Source organism: Prinia subflava, chromosome 2 (assembly GCF_021018805.1).
Source record: "Prinia subflava isolate CZ2003 ecotype Zambia chromosome 2, Cam_Psub_1.2, whole genome shotgun sequence".
In the NCBI taxonomy this organism is placed as follows: Eukaryota; Metazoa; Chordata; class Aves; order Passeriformes; family Cisticolidae; genus Prinia; species Prinia subflava.
In genome coordinates, this window is record NC_086248.1 from 60,584,481 (window position 1) to 60,611,196 (window position 26,716).

At 38.6% G+C, this 26,716-nt stretch overlaps 1 protein-coding gene across 1 annotated transcript in view; it reads left to right on the forward strand.

The window, feature by feature from the left end:
• The window catches only part of ARID1B (AT-rich interaction domain 1B), a 322,513-nt gene that overhangs the window by 11,970 nt on the left and 283,827 nt on the right, over positions 1-26,716 (forward strand). Inside the window, exon 2 of the mRNA XM_063390178.1 lies at positions 20,556-20,753. Within this exon, the coding sequence (XP_063246248.1) occupies positions 20,556-20,753 (198 nt within the window). The remainder of the gene's footprint in view (positions 1-20,555; positions 20,754-26,716) is intronic.

The window sequence follows — 26,716 nt, forward strand, 5'->3', positions numbered from 1 at the left end:
ATGGACTGGTTGTTTAATATATTGGGACGTTTAGAGATTTGGTTGTTCACAGAAAATTTGCTAAATGCAGCTCTTTGAACAAGCAGTGGAGAGGGATTCTCTGTCCTCGGAAGACTTTGCCTAGATAGCCACACGTTCCTTCCTTTAGTTCTTGAGCTCATTTCAATAATAATAGCAACAGTAACCATGCACTTTCTCATTAAGAGGAAGGTCGAGGAGAACCTGAGTGAGCTGTTACTTTGCTGGAATGTGGTTGACAGAATGGTGGATGCAGTCTTTACTTGTTCTGCAGATACTAATGTTGTTATATGTCAGCTCTGATGTGTGATGTGGTTGCTCAACACTCTTCCTCTGTGTTTTCCCCTTCAGTTAATGAAAGATTTATTTGTGGGTTATTTACGTCTATTTAATTTCTATTTTTCCCAAAGTCGTCGTACTTTGTTTCATCCAAATGTCATAATCTCTTTTTGCTCCTTTGTCTCGTGATAGTTGTTTTTCTTTCTTAAAATGTCTTTCTCACTTTAACAAGTCATTGGAGTGATGGAAAAGTCATCCTTACTGTCTTCTGCAATTTGAACAGTTGTGCAAGAGTGATTGGTGTGACTGTATAGCCGGGTACCCATCCATCTGATCTGTGTTTCCTCCATCCTTCTAACTTGTATTTGCTCCTCTGTCCTGCAAGTTGACAAAAGTTGTTGGACAAATTGTGGCAGCAGGGAAAGTGTCTTCACTATCCAGCTTCCTGTGCAGGCACTCCTAGTGACTAGAGGTCAGGTTGCATTTAAGAAAAAGGAAAAAGAAGCCACTAAAAAACCAACCAAGCAAGCCCCCAAATCCTGGCAAGACTTGACAGTATAATAGTAAAAATTGTACAAGTAGTTATCTGTGGGTGGTGTTGGTATTTTTGTTTTGGGTTCCTCTGTTGCTGATCTTCTAAGCAGTAGCAGACTTAAAGGAGAGAAACAAACAAAGGAGACAAAACCAAGCTGAAATGTAAATGCTGATGTAGATAGTAGGTTTTTTTTACCTGGAATGGCAAGTGTGATTAAAAATATATATATATTTGCCCAAAAGGTATTTGTAAAGATGTCTGCATGAAAATTCAAGTGTGCTGTTGCTGTATATATGGAAAGAGTAGAAAAGACTGGAACTGAGGAGAGGGAACACTTAGCATATAATTGTCTATATTAAGTAGCGATGTGGTGTACTAGATGTGTTCTATGCAATTTTATAGTACTTTGTACTTCATTTCATAGATTTCCTTTCCTTCTAATTATCCTCAAAAGTTGGGGGTGTAGCGAGCTGCTAGCGATGGTTGTTTGTTATTCCACAGTGTCATATTTTATTTGAGGGAATCTTTTGAAGATAGTGAATGAAGCCTATTGAGTTAAGGTTCCATTGTTCTAGGAGAATACCTTAGTAATTCAAGAAAGAACTGAGGCCAGTTTCTTCCTGTATGATAGTTTCCAAATTCTGTTGCTTTGCCTCTAAAAACACTTAGATGTTTATTTGCAACAGTCTTGTTGCCTGAAAAAAAAAAAAACCAACCAAATTTACCCTCTGTGTTTCTTTTACTCCTGCTTTTTGACATTCAGTTTAAATTCTTCCTTTGCTTGTGGCTGATGCCTTCCTTGAAGAGATGGAGGAAGAAAATAGGTGCTTTTTGATAGAGGCTGCAGCTAGTCATGGCATCATAATGGAAGGTTCAAATATTTATGATTTCTGATTACATTTTTACTTTCTTTGAATTCTTGATTTCGCATATGGTTGTCTGTCTTACTTGAGCAAATTGTCTCAGCCAGTGTGGCAGAAGTAGGAAGAAATGCAGTTTTCCTCTCCAGAAGTGGGTTTATATGTATCCAACAAGACAATGAACATGACAGGGAGGAGGGTTTCCCATTTCTTTCCCCAAATGTTTGATACTGAGCATTCAGTAACGTATTTTGTTTGTAATTTTTAGATTAATACTTGGGAATAAGCAGCAAATACTTTTTAAATTGAGTTCAGTCTATGTACATCGATCAGAAGGTCCACGTGGGTATTCCTCAGAAAGACAGCCTTTTGTCCTTGGCTTTTGAGGCTCGCAGGCTAAAACAAAGAGCAAATCAGCAGGAGAAAGGTTGTAACACATAAATGCACAGGAAAATATGTGTTGAACCAAATGGACATCTGCTTTTTATGTAGATACCACGCCAGAATTTCTCTTGGGAGAACTGAAGAAAGCTTGAAAACCTAATTTGTTTATTTCTGCATTTTTCAGTAGCCTTTTGTTACAGTCCTTGAGTACTCTTTTATCCAGTTTTGTGTTGCTAAAAGATCGTGCACCACTGTGTGTGTCTGATGGTTGTCTGAAGCTGATCTAAGACCACTTCTGCTATAAAGACTAGGCCCACCTTTTTATCAGCTCCCTGCTGCTTCCCTTGTGTCATAAGGTGAGTCACATCAGCTCGAAGATTTGTCTGAAAACTAATCCTGCCAAACAAGACCTGTGAATGTTTAGCTTTCAGCCAGATCATTGAGAAGATCTGACTTGTAGCATAATCTTTGCAGCACAGAGGTAAAGCAAGGGAGAATATGGCCAGTTCGACTGAGGGTGAGTGTCAGGCCATGAGGTGGTGGTACAGGCTTCTGTCAGCCCAAACTCCTCACTACATTGCCTCTTGAGTGTAAAATTAGTCTATAAATAATGACAGGCAATTTCTTAACATTTCTCTGGAGCAGAGACTCATTGTTATCCTTCTCTTAAAAGGAGAGAATCTGAGGCAGAGAGTAATTTTTTCCCCCCAAGGATGATGATTATACAGAACACATTGGTTGCAGTGGCCAAATAAGCTGTGAGTATCTTTGAAAAATAAGATTTCAAGGGTGGAACTCATCTAACCATATGTACTGTAGGCATTTGTACCTGATTTTTTTGTGTATTTTTGGTGCAAAAAAATTGTCAGATCGTCATGTGAATCATCTCATCCTAAAGGAGATGTGTAATGCCAGTCTCATGAATCATGCTCCTAAAGTTTCATGGTTTTCCCCTCACTCTAAAGGAAGTCTAAGCCGACAAGCTCAGGTGTTGATGTCAAAGGGCAGGTGAAATTAATTCCTCCCCCTATTTATAGTGTTTTCATACAGGCAGATTACTCCCGACTTGTGTTGGAGTTCTGGACTAACTTCGCTTCCTCTCCTTGTCTTGTTAACCTGTTGGAACGAATGGTTTTCATACGCATTTCCGCTTAAGCTTGACACATTTCTATTTTGTTGTCCTTTGTATAATGCCTATTCAGGTTTTTTTTTTTTTTGCTGCTGCTTTTCTTTTGGTATGTCAAATTTTTGCATGTAAGAACTGTCAGTATTGTTTATTTTTGCTCAGCATATTTGCAGACATACTGGCGTACTGGCAAATTTGAAAATACCAGGATGAATTTCTAGATCAGTTGACCTTCATGCTTAGGTACGCAATTTCCTCTGTGCAGAGATGCAAGCTTTTGATTTGGAAATAGGGCAGCAGTTTTCTTGTGTAGATGCTGCTTCACAGTCCACTGAAAACTCTTTACCCATTGCTGGCACTTCACCTGCAGAGAAGTGGGCACCTCTGGAAAGGAGCTTCCCTGCTGTGGTGATCCTTCTCACCCAGCACTGGTGCTCCCTGTGGCTCCATGTTCCCCCCACTGGTTGCTCCCAGGGGTCTCTCTGTGGGGACACGGTGCAGAGCAGCAAACCTGGTGAGCACTTTGGAGGGCTGAGGGGCTCTGCTGGGCATGGGGAGTTAGGAAGGGGTGGCTCTGTCAGGAGATCTCTGCCACCGAGAGAGACGGTGGCTGTGGAAGCAAACAAGGTGTATTCTGAATGCTGCAGATGTATTCCAAGGTGACAAAACCTGGTGTTGTGCTGGGGGATTAAATCGTTTAGGACAAAAGGAGACACAGGGATACCTAGCCTGCATAGAGCTCTTCTTGGCAGTATCATGTTTTCAAAATGGTTAAAGAGGAAAAAACACAATTTGCTAAAGATATTTACCTGCTCATCCTGAAAAATGGGTATTAAAATCCTTAATTATCTCTAGGCTCATATAGCCTTTCTTAGTATTTAAAATGCCCAAATTGAAGTATTATTGTGATTAATAATTTTACTGGTATCTTTGTAGTCAGTGCTTTCTACTTTTTGGAGACTGGCACAACCATATTTTTGTTTGCATCCTTTTTAAGGGATCTTTCTCACAAAGGGCAGCAGTTTATTTGGCGTAGGGTTAAGTTTCTGAGTTAAGTATCCTCTGAAAAGTTGCTTGTTTTCAAAAGATTCTGAGGAGTCTTTTGCAGTTGTAAATTTTGCATCTCCTTTTTGCTTCTCTCTTATAATTTGAAGTTCAACAAGTGGCATGATTTTCAGATGTACTATTTTCCCTGCAGTGTGTACAGGGGGAGGGGAGGCATGGCTTCCTCAAGGTTGACTGAAATGTTTTAACTTTTATAGCAAATGAGGTGAGAATGAAATTGTCAGAAGGATAGAGACTAAATTATTGAAGCACTTGACTGTTTAAAGTGGCTGGGGATGTACTATAAAAGGTGCGAGTCTAACAGTCAGATGTGTAAACAGCACCTTATTCCTTCCGTGTACCTGATTTCTCACCACTTACTTTATATGGGAGCCTAAATCAGTGTGGGAGATATCGCAGCCATTCTCGAAGTGTTAGTTTACAATGCCTCCACCAGAAGAACAATCTATTACCATATAGAATAGCAAAGAGAAAAGCATTTTCAAGGAAGATTAATTGAAGTAATTCATCACTTTAAAATGAAGAAGGTGCATCAAACAAAAATAAAAGCTAAGTATTTTATGCGCCTTTATTGGAAATTGATAACCATTTGTTTTGCTAGAAAATATATGTGGACTGGGCATCTAGTGCTTGTCTACACAGTACAACTATGTGCTATAATTATATGCTATAATTACACCAATATAGCTCCCTATGGAGACACTCTCGTACCAGAATAAGAGTTTTTATGGTTTATCTTAGTCTGCTTCCAAACCACATAAGCTTAAGAGGGAAAGGGTACTCTTATGCTGGAGAAAGTTTCCACACTGAGATAGTTATATTGGTATAATTATGCATTTTTTTTACTTCAGTGTAGACAAGTCCCTTGTGCCTTTTCAGCTTTGAACTTTAGTTAAGAATTTCTTGGCTGTGATAAGTGTCTAAGCATTTTTATAGTATATTTTTATAATGGGACTTGGGTATTTAAACCAATTACTTAGGCCAATTAACAGCTTCCTGGGTTGTGGATAACAATAGGATATAAAAAGGGATCAGAATTCTTGTTCCTAGCTGCTTGGCTCTATCTGCATTCCCCCCCCCACCCCGTGATGTTACCAGTATTTGGTGTACAGTGCAACAGGTGGAATAGTGTGCGGCTGTGTAATGAGTTCCGTGTTGGATACATTTTGTCTGCTGTTTCTCACTGTTCCTTGCGTTTTGTTGTGCTGTGGCTCTAATTGCATGCATCTCCATGGATCACAGAAGGAAGCTTCCTTGATGTAGTTGAAAAAACTGCTTCCAAAAATGTTAATTGTTCGGAGAATTGCTGGAATTTATTGATCTTTACACAAGAACAGGACCATAATTGACTTGCTAGGCACAAGTTGTGCAACGAGCAACACAAATTGGATTCAGAGGAAGGGGAAGATGCAGGGACCCTTTTGGGCAGTGTAGTCAGGAGAAGAGTGATGATGTGTAGAAAGTGTATTTGATAGGAGTGATGTCTCTTGCCTGCTTCAGTCAAAGGTGGGTACCTAGAGAAAGGTATTCACATGGATGGTGGCTTGAAGTTGGCCATCTTCTCTGGTTGTCTTCTCCCCATATCTCCTTTGCTGCTTAGCGCACTGCTCATCTCATCTTTACATTCACGCCTCGCCAAAACCAGCAATATGTCAACATTTTTTACACTGTTTTTGCAGTTTCTGTAAATACCAACATAAATTACTTGAAAACAGTTTTTCTTACGTATCTTTTTTACTCTTTATGAGAAGACTGGTTTGAAGCACATACTTCTTTTTATTCCCTTAATTTTCCTTTATCGATGTATCTAGTACATTTGTGGTGTTGTGATGTCCATGTCGTCTAGTTTTGCTAGAAATTGAAGATTATGACTTGAAATGAAAAATTGCAGAAATGGGAGAAACCTTATAATAAAATAGAGGTGATGTAATAACCTCCAAATCATAGAAGAACAGGGCTTGAAGTGACATCAGGAGGTCATTTAATCTATCCATCAGCTGTGAGACAGGATAAGGCAGACCTAACATTCATGGCAGATGTTCATCTATCCTGTAGTAGTAACAGACTGAGCAAAAAAGAATTAGTGATACTTACTCTTCTTTTCCCTTCTCTCCCCAAAGCTTGATGCAAGCTGAACTTTACATAGATTTGGTGTGAAAGGATATATGGATTTCTTCAGTATTATTTCAACTTTCTGAATTACTTCTGTTTTTTGGAAACTCTGTGTTTCTGTCAAAATAGTCTAATGATGTTTGTGTATTTTTGAGTGTAATATCCCATTTCAGTTTTATCTGTCTGTCTGTTGTTCAGGTGTATTTCTTCCTGAAATGATTATTTTTCTGTGTTGGCTTTGTAACCAGTGTCTCCTCTTCTTTGGCATTGAGCAGTTTAGTTTAAAAATGTGTAGCATTTCATTTTCATACTTGACAGTATTTCTGGTGTGTAATCAGTTTCAGTTTTCCTTTTTTTATTCAATTTCTTTTTGCATCAAAGAGCTGAGCAGAAAAAAGAAAAACAACTGTGGGTAGGAGTATAGAAGTGAGAAAGGGAAGAATGTGTTCAAGAATTGATAGTACTCAGCAGAAGAGCTGGGTTTAGCTGAAATGTCAGGTTAGATATTAAGTGAACAGTGTGGCCTTAAGTAAAGATTTATGTTCTTTGATGAATAAAGGGAACATATGTTTCAGAATTTTACGTGTGATATCTGCAGCTCTTTAATCTAAACTGAAGGTTGCAAATTAATGTCAGATGAATAGCATTTTTCTAAATTGAACAATACCTGAAATTGGAATGCAGATACCTTGTTGATAAAATGAGTCATTGGGTTTATTTGCTTCATTTTGCCTTTTGGTTATGTCAGCTGAGAAACATCTGTCTTTGCTGCTAAATGACCTCTTCTGACTAGGCCAAGTGATTTGGACTGAGTGAACTGTCTTGAGCCCTCAACAGCTGCAGGAAGGTGCTGATGTAAGTTGCCGCCTTGGAGAAGGTTTAGATGTAAATATACTCACATAGCTGTTGTCCCCAGAAATAGCTTACTCAGACTTACAGAAAAGATTCCCTGTACCTGTGCTGCTTTGGTGTTTATGAAGGTAGTGATTCCCTTCTCTTTCCTTCCATTCTAATCTGATGGTTAATTTTACTTCTGTTCTAGATTTAATAATTTTAGGGAGTTGGGAATACTCTGTTTTGGGTTGTGCCCAAAGAGGGCTCATTAATCCTGAAGATCCTCTCTAACAAATAAAGAAGTTTCTTTGAACTGCCTTTAGAAAGCTGTGTTGGTGTTTTTGCATGACAGCTGATGTGGGCTCTCTTAAGGACTGGGAAATAAGAGGTGGGGATAAAAGTGGGAAGAAGCCAAGAGTTTTCAGGCAGAGAGAATTTGAAAATATAATGGTTGCTGCTGTGGAAGAGGGAAGGCAATTTATGAATATGGCATAATCAGGTTTCCTGTTAAATAATTTTTTTTGGTTGAGAAATACTGAAGAAGCGGATCAGCTTTCCTGCTTTCATATTTCTTTGACCAGAGATGCCTCACATGCTGATTTTTAATTTAATTTTAAATGGTGTAATATTAAAAGAAAATTATCATATATTGAAAACACATGCCTTCTTTGTATAGAAACTGTAAGTTCTGAATAGTAGTTATACTAGAACTATGCTTTTAATTCTGAACATTCTATATGATGTGTTGCAGAGGTGTTCATATCCATGATTAATCCTACTGCTTTATTTCTGCACTTAACCTCTGTGTGTATTATATGCATGTGTTTGAGCTGAGATGCTCTGGGATGTTTCATAGTCTGCCAGGATTTGTGGAAGAATTTGTCCCATTTGTTGTGATTGCAAGAAGAGTTATGAAGATTTAGTGATTTCTGCCAGTTTTGAGAAATAGATGAAGGCTCTAGAGTAAACCAGAATTTGACCTGGTTTAAATCCAGGTCTGACTTTTTTGACCCTGAGTGAGCCACAGTGAACTTTGCATTAACATTGAGAAACGTTTTTTGGAGGTCATTCTTCTAAAGGTATTCGGAAGTCATTCCCAAATTTCTGCAAAATTTTAAGTTTGTTTAAAACCTGTGGGAATTAGAGCTTATTATTTTCAAATCAGCATAGCTTTTAAATTATAGTAACAGAAAGTTATTTTACTTTCGAAATGTTTGTATAAATACATATGTGTTGATAATTTTTTTACTGTAGAAATTACAATAAAAGGATGAACAGTTCCCTAAATACTTTGTGTTTTTACTTGCTATGTTTGTTTCAGTACAGCTGCTACATTCTAGATGCACTAGTATTTCTAGAATTACTTGCAGGGTGCTACCACAACCATCTTCAAAGTGAAATCTAGAGCTCCTCTAGTCTTAGTCCTTTTAATTCTAAAATCCCGATGAAGTGCAATCCCAGGAGTGTTGTTCTGCTGTTGCATTGTAGTCTTTTTCAGATGATACATGATTGAGTTGGAAACAAATTAGCAGCTATGAATGCCTAAAGAAAGCAGTTTAATAAACAAGATTTTTGTAAGACCTAATCAGAATTGTAAAATGATACTTGGGAATCAGTTACATTATACAATAGAGCGGGTGTGAATGTAGGCAAGTGTGTGGATTCATGGTTTCTAGTCACATTGTTTTCTCAAGTGATACAAGGGTTTCAACCATCAGTTTACTGTTTCTTCTAATTTATAATTTAACTATTAAATGTTTTCAATCAATAATGAAAATTACCACTCATAACTGTAATTTGTTCTGGTGATTGATACTAATTTTTAACTATTGACACACCTCCTTCCTACCATTTTCTAGTGCTTTAAATCACCTCTTGCTGGTGAATTTTTGTTTGTTTCGCTCCTGCCCAGGAAGTTAGTTCCATGCTGCTGACAGTGTCTGTGGTGATAAGAAAGGTCATTATACATGCAAAATAATCACAGGTACTCACCGAAATTCTGTTGCTGCAGCCCCACAATATGGGTGTATAGCTCCAGATTCATTATCTGTCTGTAGTGGACCCTTGGGTTGAGCTGACTTTGTTGGTTTGTCTCTAACTGAGATGCTTTATTTTTGCCATGTTCAACCAGTGTCATGCAGAGATCATTATGGAATCAGGGTAAAAAAAGATGAACTGGTTTGTTTCCTGGTAACTTAAAATTTTGCACTATTTGCAAGCAAGTTTTCTCAGGCTCTACAGGAAGCAGTTTTAATATAGAAAATATGTTACGAGAGAAGTTTCTTGGCAGTTGAAGAAGTGACAGGGCTTCTGTTATAGAACTAAGTTTGCTTTCCAATTACCCTGATGCCAAACATATCCTTTTAGGAATTCTGCATATATTGGCTCTAGCTAGGGGCTTTCCCCTGTTTTCTTATCTTAATTAAGACCATTTTCTACTGAAAAAAAAAAAAAAGTTATGCTTGAAAAGAGAAAATGTTAGATTAATCAGTAAACTACCTGCTAGGAAGCTGTAAACCAACAGATGCAGAAAATCAGTGCTCTTCTTTTTAGTGTCCCAGTCTGCTATGCTGTGTTGTAGGCAGGGTGACTGTTTCTTTCCTTTTTCTGAGTTCTTGCTGGTGTGGCAGAAGGATATAACCTAAAATTCTGGCAACTATTTCTCTGTGTGGACAGAACTTTCTGAACCTCCCTTAGCTGAAAATTCATGTTATGACTATTGAAAACTAAAACAACTAATTGCTTTTGTTTGCCTGGTGGAGTTTTCCATTCTTTTACCTTTTATGCATCTTTATTTCAGTAACCTATCAATTTCGTCAATTATGTTTGTTTTGGTGTCCCCCTGTTCATGTGTCCCCTCCTCCCCAGTTTTATTCATCATGACCTCAGACACCTGCAAAAAGGGAAGAAAATTGCATAAAGCCACTCAAGTGGCAGAGCACTGCAGAGAGGAATGGAAGATAGTATTTGACAGTAGTTAGGGGTGAGAGTAAGAACTGGGGGGTAGGAAGAGAAAAGTGGCTCTGTTGTCTGAACTATCTGCTAGGTTCTAGTGTTACCTGGACTCTGATTTGTTCTGGAATTGCCCTGGTGAGGTCAATTACAAATACCAGCAGTAAGTATAATTCAGTTTTTGAAGAGTTGTCATTTGCTTTTTTTTGGTGATAGTGTAATCTCAGAACATGGCCCAGAAGTTTTACATTTGCTTCATTCATGAGCACTTGATGATGAAATATAGTGTATAAGGCTGAATTTGAGCAGTTGAGGGGCTTATTTGTGAGCTTATCTTAGAAATAGGTGATTTTTTTCCAAATGCAGTAATACTATTTCAAGTGATGTAGCAGCAGAAATTTAAGGTCGTGTTTTTTTGGTTTTTTTGTGTTTTTTTTTTTTAAGATGCTTCCAGGGACCTTTTTTCTTTGGAATGTAGGTTTCTCTAAGTTTAGAGTACCTTGTTGCAGCCTATTGATGCAGTTTCTCCTTTTCAACATCTTCTAGAGGTTTGGGGGTTTTTCCTCCCTTAGCCTACTCTTCCCAACTCGTAGTCCTGTTTCTTGTTTCCTAATAACTGACATCAGTCTCCCCCAAGTCCTCATGTCTCTTTCCTTGTTAAAAGTGCATGTAACACTTGTTGTTATGAGAGTGAAAACCCAGTCACAGGAAGGTGAAGTGTTGTGCTGGTGTTTGCATATCAGGTCAGCTGCTGAGCCAGGAATAGAAGTCCTGTCTCATGACTCAGTGCCCTAACCGCTGGCCTGCGCCACCTCTCCAGAGCACCGCTCTTTTCCAAGAATATAGTAGCAATGGGTATAGGAGTAACTACAGCAAATATAGGAGCTTTGCTTCCAACTCTGGCAGGGCTCCAAGGCTTATACACGGCTTAAAAGCCAAGGGAAGAAAAAAAAGCTTCCTAAAGGAGCTCCTAGATAAGTTCTGTAAAGTTACAGTTTGCTTTGCTTTGTTTAAAAACAGCAGAAAAAAAAATCTAATTGAAAATAGCTTTCCAGAAGGTTTAGGATGTGGAAAAAAGTTCCATGTGTTTGAAAGTCAAACTTTGCTCTACAAATAACCTTAAGAGCGGCCTGTGATTAAATCTTTTGTATATTCAACAACAAACTCATTTTATGCAACCGCAACTATGATAAAATTGAATTAAATGAACCTGCCTCTAAGAAAAGATACTGAATAGCTGAGTAGCGCATTATTCAATGAATGGAAAACGGGGAGGCTGGCTGAAACTGCTGGGAAATGGTTTTAACATTCTATCGGGCTAAAGAGCAATTCTGTGAAATCACTGTATTTGTTTCCCCCCTACCTCCCCGCCCTCATTTTTTAAATAGCAGTGCTCTTCATACTGTCAGAATTCAGTGTTGTGACACCCCTACTCAAAAGTTATGACAGCAGTGTAATGACAGCTACTGCCTCTTGAGAATCAATCAGGCAATTAATTTTGTAAATGAAATGCTGATTATACAAAGCTTCACATGAGAGGCCCAGTGATTAAAATCAATTTAACAAATTGTTTCAGGTGGGACTTGATTAATAATTTGCCATAAATGCTGAGGATATATGACCAGCATACCTTTTTGTGTGTGTGTGTTTTAATATAGAACTATATATATCACTGGGAGTGGAAAAAATCTGCAGCTAACTGTATGTACTTTTGGCTTGTGACCTAGATGTGATTGGTTATACCTTTTTGTGGGTTCTCTGTCATCCCCAGTGTCCACAATGTCACTTTCTCAGCTAGTGTTCTCTCTAGCAATTAAATACATCTAACTTTTAATTTTATTTCTGTGAGTAAAGTCAAGTAGCTGAAACAGTGTATTCAGTTCTACTTGAATATAATGTTTAGGAAGTTTTTTCTTTAAAATTTTAAGTGGATGTAGGATTTTTTTCCATTCACATCTCTCCCCCGTCACTTATATTTAGGACGTTGTGCATTTTCCCCCTCTTACTGCAGTACTTCTCTGTGGGCAGCCTTCCTGCAGAGCTCCCCTCGTTCCACTCAGGGCAGTGCTCTATTCCTTGGCTGACAGACACTATTTTTAGCACATCCTTTTCTGTCCATCTAACACTGTGTTTGTGTAAGAGCTGTACAAAGTAGGTAAGGGAATTTTTTTTCTGAGTTCCAGATGGCAGCCATGCACAGTGAGTGAAGGTGTTTACTTGTCTAGGAAGCTGAGAACCTCATTGCCAGACAAAATAGAAGTAACTGGTATTCTGGGTGGGGATTTGCTTTTTTTAACTTCATTTTCTGGGTTTATGAATGGATTTTTTCTTCCTTGTTGGGTCAGAGCCGTGGCTACTGATGAGGTCTTAAAGTTTTGAGGCATCCACTGGTAAATCTAGCCTGAGAACTTTAGGTTACTATTTTCCTTTGCTATCTGCCTTGCTGTCCTGCTAGAGGTTTCTATTTTGACAGTAGAAATGCCAGACTGAGAGCTCTGCCTGTGTCTGACCACGCTCCAGTGCCAAAGCTGGTGTATTGGTGCAAAACCATCCAACACAGGCACTTCTGAGTTCAGACTGGACTGTGGATGGAAGCAGCCAAAGCCCGGTCATGATCTGGCAGCACATAGGAGAAGCAGCTGGAATGAGTTACCTGTTGTATCGTTGCAAATAAGTTTATTAGAAGACTTTTTAAAGAACCCTTGAATTCTGCTGCAAACTTGTTGAGGAGGGGAGTAGAGCTTCTGCATGCCTAAAGAAAAGTGATCTTCTTTGTAGGGGCATCCGAGTTGGAGAAAACAAATCTAAAGACAAGATTATAATTCCTGAGTACTTCCTGGAAGAAGTTTGATATTAGGAATGTGGGTTACAGGAGAAGACTGAGTGTTCAGGTGTGATGAGCACAGAAGACACACATTAACTGACTTCAGAGTAACCTATTAGCTGTCAGTAGCTGGCAGTGACTGAGGCAACTTGAGGGGCAGCAGTTCTGAGCTATATATCCCTGTGAGCTTGTGAGAAGCCTAGGATTGTTTTGGCCATCAGCTATGTTAATGTGTATAATTGCTTCTTGATGTTGTCTTAACCTTTGCATGCACTTGTAGTGGCAACTGAAGACGTTAGTTATGTACATTTCATTAAAAACAGGTTTCTTTTCTTTGCTATGTTTGTTGTGATTTGTTCTTTCAGTAGTTGTTTAGTTTTATCTATATGCAAAATTATAAATAGAGAATGGCTGATACACAGAGTTTACAGTTTTTGGGTTGTGTGTGTGTTAAAGAAGACTCAGAAGAAGGCTGAAAAACAGTATATCCTTCTTCCTCACCCTGCAGAAACAGCTACTTGTATAAATTATTTGTAAATGTTCTAGCCAAGTAGTAGTTGATTTTTTGTGGGACATAGCTTTGATTTTTTTTTTCATTCTTTTGCCTTGTTAATTACTTGCTTTCTGTTTTGAGTGGGAAATAATCTTTCGGATGTCTCCCTGCAGCTGAAATCAGACAGTATGCAGAGCCTTTAAGACAAGGAAAATGGCTATTTATGTTAAAACTCTGCTAGTGTATGCTTCTTCATTTACTAGATTTTCTTTCATCATAGGCTTATGTTGAACTCAGCTTTTTGTTTTTGCTTATTACTTATTGTGTTTGTGCAACCGCCTTTTTAAATTAAAATTTTAGTAAAACTGACAGTAGATTTCCTATTTAAAAAAAATAGGAAGCTTGTTTACTAGTCACCTCTCAGACTTTATTATTAATGTCAGAATTTAATGCTGTACATTCATACTTTTTAAAGAGTTGCTTGCAACTTTCTTAAATGGATATTTAAACACGTGATGAGAGTTGTTTTGATACTCCCTCTTTTGTCACGTAAAAATGTTGGCTAAGGCGTCCTTGTACATGTTCATACAAATGATGACATTATCTAGAAGTGGATTATCTTTTCTGCAGTTCCATCCTCATGCCAGCTGTGTCATTGTATTATAGTGAATACTTCTGATTATCTTTAGTGATAAATTTGTGACTTGGTGCCTGACATAGAGTTGAGAGCTCCCTGCCCATCTTCCTTGGAATGTTGGTAACTGACAGCTGTCCTTATTTATAAGGAAGTTTCAAGGCTTTGGTTTCTATACAGCGATGGGTTTTCTCTTTTTTTTTTTCCTTTTTTTAAATTTTAATATGGAGACAGAAGCTTTGGCTGCAGATCAATGACTAAACAAAGAGTTATTGTATTCATAGCTCTAGGAGTTTGAGGGGAAGCCTGCTTGAGAGTGTTGAGTTCATGTTGTTTTGTTAGAGGCACAAATGATGGAGCATTACTTGGGGGGCTCTGTGGCTTATAGTTGCTTTAAATCACTGTGTTTGCTGTTGTCAGCCAAACCAATGCCTCTTTCAATTTTTTTTTTGTTTAAACAAACAAAAAAGCATGCTTTCACTTGAAAAGTAGTTACATCTGTCATGTAAATACTCTTGTCTTGTAGTGAATTGCTCTGTGTGCCTTGTAGAGAAGAGCACTACCTGAATGGGATTCACATCTAAATCCCATTGTGACCTTATTAAAGTGTTTCCATTTCTCCCTGTCTTGAGATTTCAGCGGTTTGGGTCTTTGTTGTATCTTTAAATGGAAACGTTAGTTGTATTTTGGGACAGTGGTTGGTGCTGTTCATATTCATAAATATCATTCAAATAAACATTTTGTTTTTAGGAGTGAAACACTGGTTGATAGCTGAATGGCAGATATCTATCTATCTATCTATCTATCTATCTATCTATCTATCTATCTATCTATCTATCTATCTATCTATCTAATGTGTGCATAGCACCTTAAATGTAAGAGCTGGTTTTGGTTAGACTGTTTCTCAAGTTATTCTCTTGTGCAAGCTGCCTCAGATCTGAGTGTAGATGAGGTAACTGGGAAAACACTGGTAAAATGACTAAAGAAAATGGTAGTGTATTTTTCTCTCACTTTAGAAAAGACAAAATTGAATCTCAAGGTACTTCAGGGTGAGATGATTTATTTGATTGTTCTGGATGGGAGGAGAGCAGAAGTGGTGGTGATACCAAATTTAGAAGTGGGCATAGAATATTAATTTTTTTCACTTCTGCATATAGCAAGAATGTCGAGTTTATGTATTCTTTTACACAAAACATTGAAGAAAGAGGAGAGAGGAGAAGTTTATCAGTTACTATTTGTAAGTAGTGTAGGCTTTTCGGTGTCCTACCTTAATGGTTGTGTTGTCAATGTAAAGACTGGGAATGAAACCTTGGCCCTGTTGAAATCATTAGCAAACCTTCCACTGGGTGTTTTAAGGTGCTCATGAAGCACATAATAAGCAGGAACTCGTATGAAATGCTCTGTTCTCACAAAGCCTCATAGTACATGTGCAAATGAATCTGATACTGACACAAGATAGGCACTATAATAAAGGGGTTATAAATTACAGTATTTCTGTGGACTGAAGCAAAGAACCAAGGCTGAGGTATTTTGAGGAACTGCAGATCTACTCAAAGTTTTAATGAAATGCAGCAAGTTGAAGAGGAGGTGCGGAATCAGAAGCAAAAGGCAGAATCCATCTAGGCTTGCCTGGAAGAATATGGCAGTAAAAAATATCATGAGCAAACACCAGATAAACTGGCAAATGGTAATGTGTGTATAAGGAGTAAAATAGCACTAGAGAAAAAATGGACTGTTCTGTAAAGGCAGGAAAAGAAACAAATGGATATTGATTACTACAATGACACTAAAGTAAAATCTAATAAGTAATTAAAACTTAGCACTACAGCATGTAATAGAATTAGATAAAGGCATGGAAGATGTGAAAATACACACATTATCCATTCATAGTCAAACATGCACTTTGGGTTTTAGAGGAGTGTGATGCAGTAAGAGCAATGCTGTCATTTTGGGTAATTGTTAGACAGCACTTGTGGTGGGGTTGGGTTATGATCTCTACGGCATAAACAGGTTGATACTTCTCATAATCATCCTGTCACTGAAACCTTGTCTTTGTAAACTGTTGGAACTGATATTAAAGAAAACATTGGAACTTAATAAATGTTGAAGGAACCTTCAGATAAGATTATAATATGTACGTCTCAACAACTTCTTTAAATAAGTTTTCAAAATGTCATGAATGAGAGAAAGTCTTGCTATAAGAATGAAATCTGCAACAATGATAAAGCTAAAAACTGTAAATGCATTAAAGCTAGAAAAAGCTACATTGAAATTTTTACCTTCACTATAAGGGGGACAGTACTTGATGAGCAGTTCTTTTTTCTTTCTGTTAAGTGTATGGCTCCAGGTCTTTCTCACCATACACTGTTCTGAAGAAAAAATTTGTCTTTTTGTTAGAGAGTTTTCAGTGGTATTGATCATGGACATATTAAATTCTAAAATTGGTTCTGTGTTGAAGAACTGATGGGACTTTTTTGTTCATTTTTGGGATTGGAAATTTTTTCCCCTTTTTTTTTCATTTTTACATAAGGGAAACTGAGGCATTGTTATAGGAAGTTTGGTCTGGTTTTGATGGCTGTAGGTTAAATTTTTTGAAATACACAGTTTCTGGAAAGACTTTCAGAGCACATCTGTGATCAAATTCAAAAGTTGTTGCAGTTGTAGATACGCAGCATTTCCTCAATTTAAGCCCCATGATTTCAAGTCAGAATGAATTGGTAAATTTTGAATTTTTTTTTTGGTTTAGTGAAAATGTGTGGCAGATGCAGAGGTAAAGTCCACTTCTGCTGAGCAGCACACAGCTACTTTAGATGGTAGAACAATTGTCTCCTTCACTCAGTACCTGTGTGGTAAGTGACTCGAACAGCTCACGCTGCCCCTTCACCACCCGGCGCTGGGCGGGCACCTGAGCAGGCACATCTGCTGCCTGAGGATTGAAGTGTGACTGTGGGTTTAAAGACAGCTATATCTGTGAAGGAGACATGCTTAATGTTGCAAGGGCAAACTTAATTCCAAGAGCTCTCAACTTCTGCAGTAATAATCTTTCTTAAGCCTGGGGGAGAGCTGGCTCTTTGATTTTGTTTTGCCTCACAGAAATATGTTGACAGCCACTGAGTCACTGGTAGATGTCTTCACCTTTAGCTACACCACAATAGAGAGTTGGGATCTAATCTGAACAGAGTCAGGAATAGCAGTGGTGACTTGCCACCCCCTTAAGGACCAACCAGTGCATAGGATGAGAAATGTTTCCTCACCAAGTCTGTCTTCTCCAACCCTAGAGATCACAGAACACTCTACTGTTTGTTTTTTCCCTGAGGTCTTTGGAGGGAGGAGGGAACAGGCAGCACTGACAGCTAGGGTGGGTCTCTGTGGATTGTCCCATTAATTTGTCCAGGCACAGTCACTGCTCTCTCAGTCCAGCCCTCTCATATTCAAGTATCTCCAGTCCTTGGTCCAGATTCTTGACTTGCAGTGTTCACAGTAAGTTCTGAGTGTGTCCAGGTCCCTTGCTTCCCAGTGACCACAGCCCCCTCGATTCCAGCCTTGTGTGAGACACTGCAGCCCCTGGTGATGGGATTTATAGCAATAGCTGAGTCTTTTCATCCCTCCACCCTTCTGAATCGGAGGGATCTCACCTGAGGGAAAGAGGAGTGGCTCACCTGGAGAGAACACAGAGAAGTGGAGTGATGGCAGGCTGGTGAGAAGGGAAGGAGGGGTGCACTGGCAGTGAGGCTCACTCTCCCAACACATACACAGAAGCTCTGCTGCTTGGAGGTCACTAGTCCAAAGGACAGAGGCTCTTTGGCCTGTATCCATGTCACCTCCTGACCTTGTTTGCTCCTCTCCGCTTCAGCTCTTTCTGCCTCGCTTCTGTCTCCATTGCTTTTTTAACTCATTGTCCCTATTCCTTGGTCTGGCAAATTCAAGGCAGCCTCCATAGGCTTTGTAACTCCTCTGAAGAAGCCTTGGCCGGACCCTCATGTGCTCCTGTTTATTCCTCCTGTGCTCCCAGTCTGGTGACATTCAGGTGCTCTCTCTGACAGGGGCACATGCCTCGCCTTTCATGAATGTCCAGTGTCACCCTGGGAAATTAAAATTCTCTGCCTCAAAGCATGGTATTCAAGAGGTATTTTCAAGTGTTTTATGTGAGAACATAAACCATGTATTTTTCTGTGACCTCATTCTAAGACATAGCTGAACTATTTCTGCTGAATTTTCCAGAGAATTTCAGCCTCAGGCATACCTATGCCCTGGAAAATTTCAGCCTAAATGCTAGAAGTTTGGCAAAGTTTGTATGCACCTGAAAGCAGTCTTAATAATGGAAATGTCAGATTGTTTCAGCTGTGTAGCTATCTGCATTGTTTGAACTGGATGCAGAAAAGAAAATACTACTCAAAATTAATTAAACATGAATTTAAGTAAATGTGGTTATTGGAGATGAGATGTGGAAATTATACCCTGAAACAAAAGGTGTTAGCAGTGAAAAGTGCTGTTTGGCTTCATGGGAATCTAATGGAGGAAGCTCAGGACTCACTTTGAATAAGGATTTATGTTTGAGAAGAACAGTATGACAGCTGATGCACAGAACATTAAAACACAGAAATAAACATAGATAAAGTATTGTGGTCTATAGGAGGAAGACCTGGGACCCTGTAAGAAGGAATCTATAGTTCATCTGCTTAGCATTTGTGTTTTTGTTGAAACTGTGGTGAGAGTGCATGATGGCCTAAAAAACCCTCAAAATTGAGAATTGTTGTGGATCAGGTGATCTGAAGTGGTTGAGGAACCATTGATTTTTAAAAGTATGAAATATAAATAGTAAATTACCCAGGGACATTTAGTGGTAAGAAATAGAAACTTCTAATCTGGCTACAGAGCAAACAATAAAGGGAAAATTGCTGAGTAATACTTACCCAAAATTAGCAGTGAATGTGGAATTTGCTGTGGTAGCAAAAAAGGGCAGTCCTCTTCTGAAGTGAATGGAGATGTCATGTGAGGAGGAGGTTATCATTTCCACCTCCTCAGGTGTAGTTGTGCCCATATTCAGAATGCTTAATTAGTTTTGGGTGACATTCCTGGAAAACTGGTATTGGTAATGGTGAAGACACCCTGGGTAAAAAATGAGGTTTGACGGATTTTATTTGCAGTAAGGAAAGAATAATAGTTCATTAAGCAGTGGTTACTTTAGAAAGGGCATATTTTGGATAGGAACAAAAAAAGTAGTGTGTTAGTACAAACAGCAGTAAAGAGAAGAAACAGGTATAAGAGTGGGAAACGTTAGTTATTGTCATAATAACTATTACATCAGAATATAAGAGCCAGAAAGGATTTGAAGAAGCCATATTCTTACATAGGAGGTTTTAAAATTAAACTGTTCAGCAGTATGCTGCAGGAAAACGTGCAAAATGTGCTTCAGGAAGCAATCCTGCTCCTGGTGGGGGTGGGCTGGCTGGGTGAATTAATAGGTCTTTTTTGGTGGGGAGGAGCAGGAGAAGGGTGTATGTGCCATTTTCATGAAGACAAGATTGTGATAGGCTTTTTGAAAGCTTCCCCCCACATTCTTCCATGAATCTAACCAGAAGTCAGGAATTAAAAAATGGATGTCATATTAACAATACAGGACTGCACTTCACGAAGTATGGTGTTTTTTCTGGTTCAGTTAGTTCTCAGTAATAAAACATGAGAGTAATACTCCACAATGGTTGACACCTGTCCTGAAACTGTTACAGGGCTTGGTAAGTGCTGCCAAAAAGTCTAAAAATAAAACTTCCCTCCCTTATCTCCCTTCCCCCTCCATCACTGGTTGCAGTTTGGATTTTCTGAGGTCTATTAAGGAGGCAAATAAACTTTCATGTAAAATGTGGGTTATGACTTGCTTTTTGATCTGGAAACTTATTAGTGTGCATGAAAACAACAAGAAAATTCTGAAATGCAGTGTTCTCTATGCATTGCACTTCTTGGAAACTTTCCTTTCTTTCTAGTTTCTCTCTCTCTTTTTTTTTTTTTATGTGAGAGAATGGACACTTTCTCAAGGTTAAATGGCTTGTCCACTGTTTGTGTCTCTCTTGATATATTTTTGTGGTTTTATTTTGGTTTTGTTTCAATGCTGAGGTCAGTGATGCTAATCAGTGTGCAGCAATATATTTATTTCTTAAGCTGGAATTTTTGGGCAGTTCTGCTTTCTGTCTATATAGGTAACAGCCAGCCTCAAGTTTTAGTACAAAATATTTTTAAGTTTTAAATCAAATGGAAGTCCATGCGAAACCTCATCTAATTAATCAGAGAACGCAGGGTATGGTGCTTTGCAGTCTGTACATCAGGTCAATATTTGCTGCATAAAGCGTTGAGAAAACCCGTGTGTGTTTCGCCCGCAGCGAGCATGACGATTGTGACCTTTTCCTTTGCGTGTCCTAACTCTTGCTTTGCTTGTGTTTGGCAGCAGGGCAGCGCGATGGACCCGATGGTGATGAAGCGGCCGCAGCTGTACGGCATGGGCAATAACCCTCACTCTCAGGCACAGCAGAGCAGCCCCTACCCCGGGCAGTCCTACGGCCCTCCCGGCCCGCAGCGCTATCCCGTGGGAATGCAGGGCCGAGCCCCGGCAGCCATGGGAGGAATGCAGTATCCACAGCAACAGGTTTGTGCGGCATTTTTCTGGGTTGCTTTGGTTTCCCTCCTCTCTTTCTCTTCCCTCCTGACGTTCTGGTAGTACAGAGGGTGCAAGAGAAAAACCTCAGAAATAAGTATTTCTTGTGCGGAAGGAGGATGAAGGAACGTTTTAAAACTAAATAAATTATTTGCACAGTGTGAATGTTTTCTGAAATCCCTTACAGTTCGAACAGGATTTAGTTTGTTGCTGGATAGAGAGAAGTATGAAGTATGTCAAATGCCATGAGTTTTCTTTTTTTTTTCCAGTTGACACCACTTAGCCTTGCATATTTTTTGGTTCTTTTCTTTGCTGTTGTTGCTGTTTTGTTCTTGGTTTTTTAGGAGTTTTTATGTTCTCTTTCTCTCTGGCTTACATACACTTAAACGTAAGATGAAAAGCTAGAGCTGACATCAGTACATCAAGGCTAGTGTAGTCCAGTGCCTACAAAAGTGTTACATATTTATATCAGCTGTTTGTTGATGTGGTGGTTGGTTTTCTTTTTTTGCCTCATTTTGATGGGAGTCTGTAGCTTTTCCTATTTTTTTCTTTTCCAACTCTTCAAAGTCAGGGGTTTTTTTTATGTATGATAGTATATAGAAAGGTAAGGATCTCCTTTTTATCCACTTGGATTTCACTGTTCATGGAGGCCTCTTGTGCTTTTTAAGAAGATCGATCTCAATGTGCATACCATGTACTGAGGAAAATACAACAGTTTTCAAGAGGGAGAGATAAATAGAGATTATCAAGAAGTTAATGTTTTGCTATTTTTTTTTAATTAGAGATGTGAGTGTAGGCAGTGAGAGCTCTGCACCGCATTGTGAGCACAACAGATTAGTAACTTGATCATTAATGGGAAAGAACATTTGTTCTGTGCAACTGACCAGTCACAATTGCCTTTTTTATATCAATTCTTGTTAAATATAGAAAATAAAATAAAATTTTGGACTCCTGGCAGATAGGTGCCTGGCCAATTCTTGTTACCACCCGTCAAGTAGGACAAGATGTTAATCAGGCAGTTAATTGAATAACAGTTTCAAATATATTATAGTATACAAGTCTTAATTTTTATTCTTTTCTGTTGTTAAATAGATACTTACTGATGAGGAAGAGATTGTTTAGTGTAGAAATGCCAAACAGTATATTTGGTTGCTAGTTTCAGGCAGCAAAGCATTTTGTCTTTTGCAAAAGGGAGGAGAAATTGAATCAAGGAGGCTTTATTTTTCTGTGTATCTGTAAGCAAAGCAAAGTTATTCAGACACATTTTTAATTGAGAAGTGAGTTGCGGTGTTGGGCGGGATGGGCGCTGTGTTTGCGGTGCGTTTGCGGATTGCGGGGTGACGGTAAATCCCCCGTCAGCGGCAGTGCCCTGGCGGCGCCGTGGGCTGCCGGCCCGGCCGTGTCCCGGGGGCGCTGCCCCGCGAGGCTGGGCACCACAGCTCTGCGGGGAAAGGACAGCGCGATTATGACATCCACTTTTATTGAACGGACATCAGCACCTAGGCACGATGCTGTTTTGGACGGCCTCCAAAGCGTCGTGTGTTTGGTTTGTGAACCTCTAATGATCTGAATCCAGTTCTTTTCATATTGCTCATATATTACCACCTTTCTACAAAGGATTAAAATGCAGGAATGCAGGTTCGTAAATTGAATTGCCAACTTACCAGCTGAGTGGTAAGTTGTCTTTGGCACGGGATGCCACAGTTTGATTCCTGGCTGGATTTTTACTCCTGTGACATGAATATTAAATAAGGAGAGCCTAGCTACGCTTGTTAAAACTGTGTAGCACGTACCTACTTTAGATATCATATATATATATAAAAAATATATAATGTTGCTGGAAGTTTCAGAAGACGAATCTCAGCACTTTCTGGAAATTGGACTGCTTTACAGTGTCACACTGAATTTATCAAAAGCACAAGGCACTTCCAAAAACTTGGTTAAAAAATACTGGGCCTTAAACACATAGCGTGCTCAGATTTAAGTACTGTGCAGAGATAGCATTGAGTAGAGGGATTATGAGGGTGGAAGTGCCACACTGTAGGAAGGGTGGGAAGCATCAATGGGAGAGATTGTTCTTATTTTAAGTTATAGTTTGCTGTTGCCCAAAGATAGCTGAGGGTGTCAGCTCTATTTCCTTGGATGAAACAAGAAGGCTTTTTGTTAAACTGTGAAGATATTTGAATTTTGAACAAGACCTTGAAATGTTAAGTCTGGCTCTTTGTCAGCAAGTGTTGTGGCTTGAGGTTAGAACTATGGGACTTGACAGATTTTAACTTGCAGGCTCTGCTACAGGATGCTGCGAATGAAGAAATGAAGATGAAAAACAACACCCTAAAGATGGAGCTAAAATTAATGAAAGTGGTAGAACTGGAGATAATTGCCTAGATGTAGTTAGCTGGTCTGTGTCATATTGCAGCAGAGCATAGTGTGTTCCAGCCTGCAGCCCAGAGGTGGAAGAGCTCTCTCTCAGGAAGGGAGGCCTCTGGCATAAGCACTAAAAGATTAAAGAGGATGAAAAAGATGAAATGTTATCAGGTGCAGTCAGCCTACGTATCTGCAGCATAGCCTGCTAACCAGTTTTAAAAGGGGCATCTATGAAATACTGCAGACATTATCTTACAACTGCTGTTTGGTCTAGGCATGCTTGGCACCAAACATGAAGCTGCAAATAAACCCCTAGATTCTCTTAAAATTCTGTGTGGAAACTGCAGGACGTTGAAGTGACTATGGAAGGTATGGGATACATTCTGCAAAGGGCTGAAGAGAGAGAGCAGATCCCCTAAGTGAGTTTGGAACTCATCTCTGATGAGTGATCGATGATGAGCTCCAGCACAACACACAGAGCCTTACGTAAGGGACACAATTTAAAATCCAGGCAATCTCTTTACGTTAATACAGCTGAAGGTAAAGGAGTCTAGATATCTAAATGGCCATACAGGAAAGGCAGGTTGATTGTGATAAAAGTAATGGTAACCTGAGATTTTCGCTTTCTTTTTTGACAGTTAACAACAGAGATACAGATTTGTCATTGAGGATGGGTGATAGCCTTCTGGGACAAAGTGCTAAACAATTTGAATGGTGCTGCGGCATTTTGTAAGATTTTAAGGACATGTCCAATTAACTCAGTGTGAGTCAAATAAATACATAAAGCATTTGGACAGATTTGACACCTATATAAAAGGGAAGGTATTACAAAGGAAGGTGGTACAAAAAGAATCATATGCTTAATTGATAGGATTGCAGACTTGACGTATCTCTTGTCAGAATGCATTAATATAGAAAATTAGAGATTTTTATATTGTTAGGAACATATATTTTTAGGAATATTTATATTGAAGGAGAGGTGGGAAGAAGGCAAGGCTAAGCTGGGAGCAAGATGACCTATGCCTATGTTGTCTGTCTTCATGAATGAAACACAAGTTGCAACAAGGCTTTAAAATGCTGTTCTTGCATGTAAGTCTTAATACTACTATCTCATAATCTCATGAACTCTCTCTCCTGGTTTGCATGGGGTGACTGTAAATTTTGGATTATTAGCACTCCTTACCCAGGGAATGTATGTAAAACCAGAAAGCAGAAAAATATTCTTTCAGATTTAACTTTCAGTTTCTAATTTCTTAGATATCACTTGGAATTACAAAGAGATGATTTCAAAATTAAAAATCCTAATATGCAGGGATAGCTAGCACCTGAAAACTTCAGCCTTGATTTTGCAATACATTTCACTATGAGTGAAATACTATCTTTGTAATAAGATCTGATTATAAAGACAGTAATTCGCTTTTCATTTAACTTCTTTTTTGCCTCACACCCTTTTTGGACCTCAGTCAAACAAGTGATAGTGCCATGATTGGTTCCTTCTGCCTTTAGTTCAATTCCCCTCTGAAAGTGCTTCAGTGCTGTTTGCTGTAGCAAGATCTTCTGCTGTTTTGTAAAGACATTTTTGCTAAAAAAAAAAGACCGTAGAATACCGGTCAAAATAAGGGGCTTTTTTCTCACCAGTGGTGTTGCTTTTTCATGATAATAGCATGCAGTATTTTATTTTCTGATGGATTTCATTAAGCTTAAAAATCATATACTTGAAATATTCACACATTTTGAAAGTTTTCGTCAAAGTTTGAAGGCTTGGATTTATGAGTATGTTTGAAAGAATTGAATGGTCTGATGTTCCTGTTTAATCAGATGATCATTGCCTAATTGATTTTTTTAGCATGCATTAAAATTCCTTGTGTACTTGATGGACTGGAACAACAACTTATTGTGTAAATAGTATCGTGTTGCTATAATGCACAGTAAATTCTTTATGAAAGATATTTCCATGGATATGTACAACAGCCATTCCTAATAGCTATTTAAAATGGGACATTTCAGTACTGATCATGCAGTTGCCTTAGTGCCTTGAGCCTGCTTGCTGCAAGACAAGTTATTCCTATTCTTTCAGCTTATTCTTTCTCTTTTTTTTTCTGTAGAAATACTCTGAGATGAAAGTGTCAAACACTTGTCCCTTTAACTTTTCTTTATGTTCTTGATTTGCGGAATTCAAAACAAAAACAGTGTCCTCACCGTTTTAAGAATGGAACTGTAGATATTCAGAGAAGTACTAATTCCATTTCCCCCCTTTTTTCCTATACAGATTAATTTGAGGCATAATGAAACTATGCCTGTTGTTGTCTTATATGGCAAGTTTCAATGTGGGGTAACTTTTTTTTTTAAGGGGAAAAAAGGTTGTAAAACCTCTAGGAATATGTAGCAAGGATTTATTGTAATGGAAATTGCAAGTAAACCAGAACTACAGCAGCAGCAGCGTGATTACATCATTTAGGAAAGGCTTTACAGTGCCCGTATTGGGTAACGTCCCAGGTTGGAAATGTCGACTTTATGCCAAGGGAATCAGTTGGCTGTTGGCTTGGCAGATAGATTTTAAAGCTAGCAAACACACATTTACTACTGGTTGGCTGGTTGTGTGCATTACTTTCTGAAGTCATTTGAATTCTAAATGATTGAAGTATGCCAAGAAAGTGAGGCTTATGGTCATATTTTGCTCTGAACTATTAACTTTAAATGCTGTGTGTACGTACAGCAAGTACTGGTCAAGTGATTACCTTTTTGGTCCTCTGTGTGTATAATTGCCCTCACCACCTAGATGATACTAAATGCATTGCAGTTTTTTGCTTCTAAGTAGGTGTTAGCACAGTTGATGTAAATCTTGTTAAAGAGAGCAGACACAGAAAATAAGCACCATTTTCAGTTCTTAGTGTATTTATTTTGCAAGAACAGAGAATGAATCAATGCGATTGAATCTCAAAAACAACCAGCAGAGGACAAAATAGTGAGATGTGTTGGGTTTTCCTGAAGATTGATAGACCCATTTGATGCACACACATAAGAAGGGAGTGTGAAGCTTTGATCAGCATGTGCTTCAGAAGTACATTTTTCCAGATTTTTGTTTGATTGACCTTGGGGGTTTGGGGGGCATTTGTTTTCTTTTGGTTTATGTATGGTTTTTGTGGTGTGTGTGTTATATTTGGGGTTTTGTTTGCTTGTTTCATTTATTTTAGTTTGCTTTTTTCACTGGGCATTTATTTGGAGCTGTCACTAGCAGATTATGCAACTACTTTGTTTATTCCGCGAAAGCAGAAATGCTGAAATTATAAAGAATTATTTTTCCCAACTTCCTGTTCTGTAAAAAACATAAACACTTTTAATTAAAATAGTTCCTCAGTAACTTTTTATTTGAATGATAGATCTGCTATCCTGTTGAACTTCTGTAAACCTCTAGGAAAAAAAGTCAGTAAAGTCAGTAGAACTGCTGTTTCCTGGAGAATGTAAAGTTTGAACCAGAAAAAGGGACAAGAAGTCAAAGCTAGTTGTCTTTCATGTAAGGTCATCTTTGAGAATGGGTCTTTTGATAGTCAAGTGTTAATAATTGCAAAGAAAAGTTGCTGCTCTTT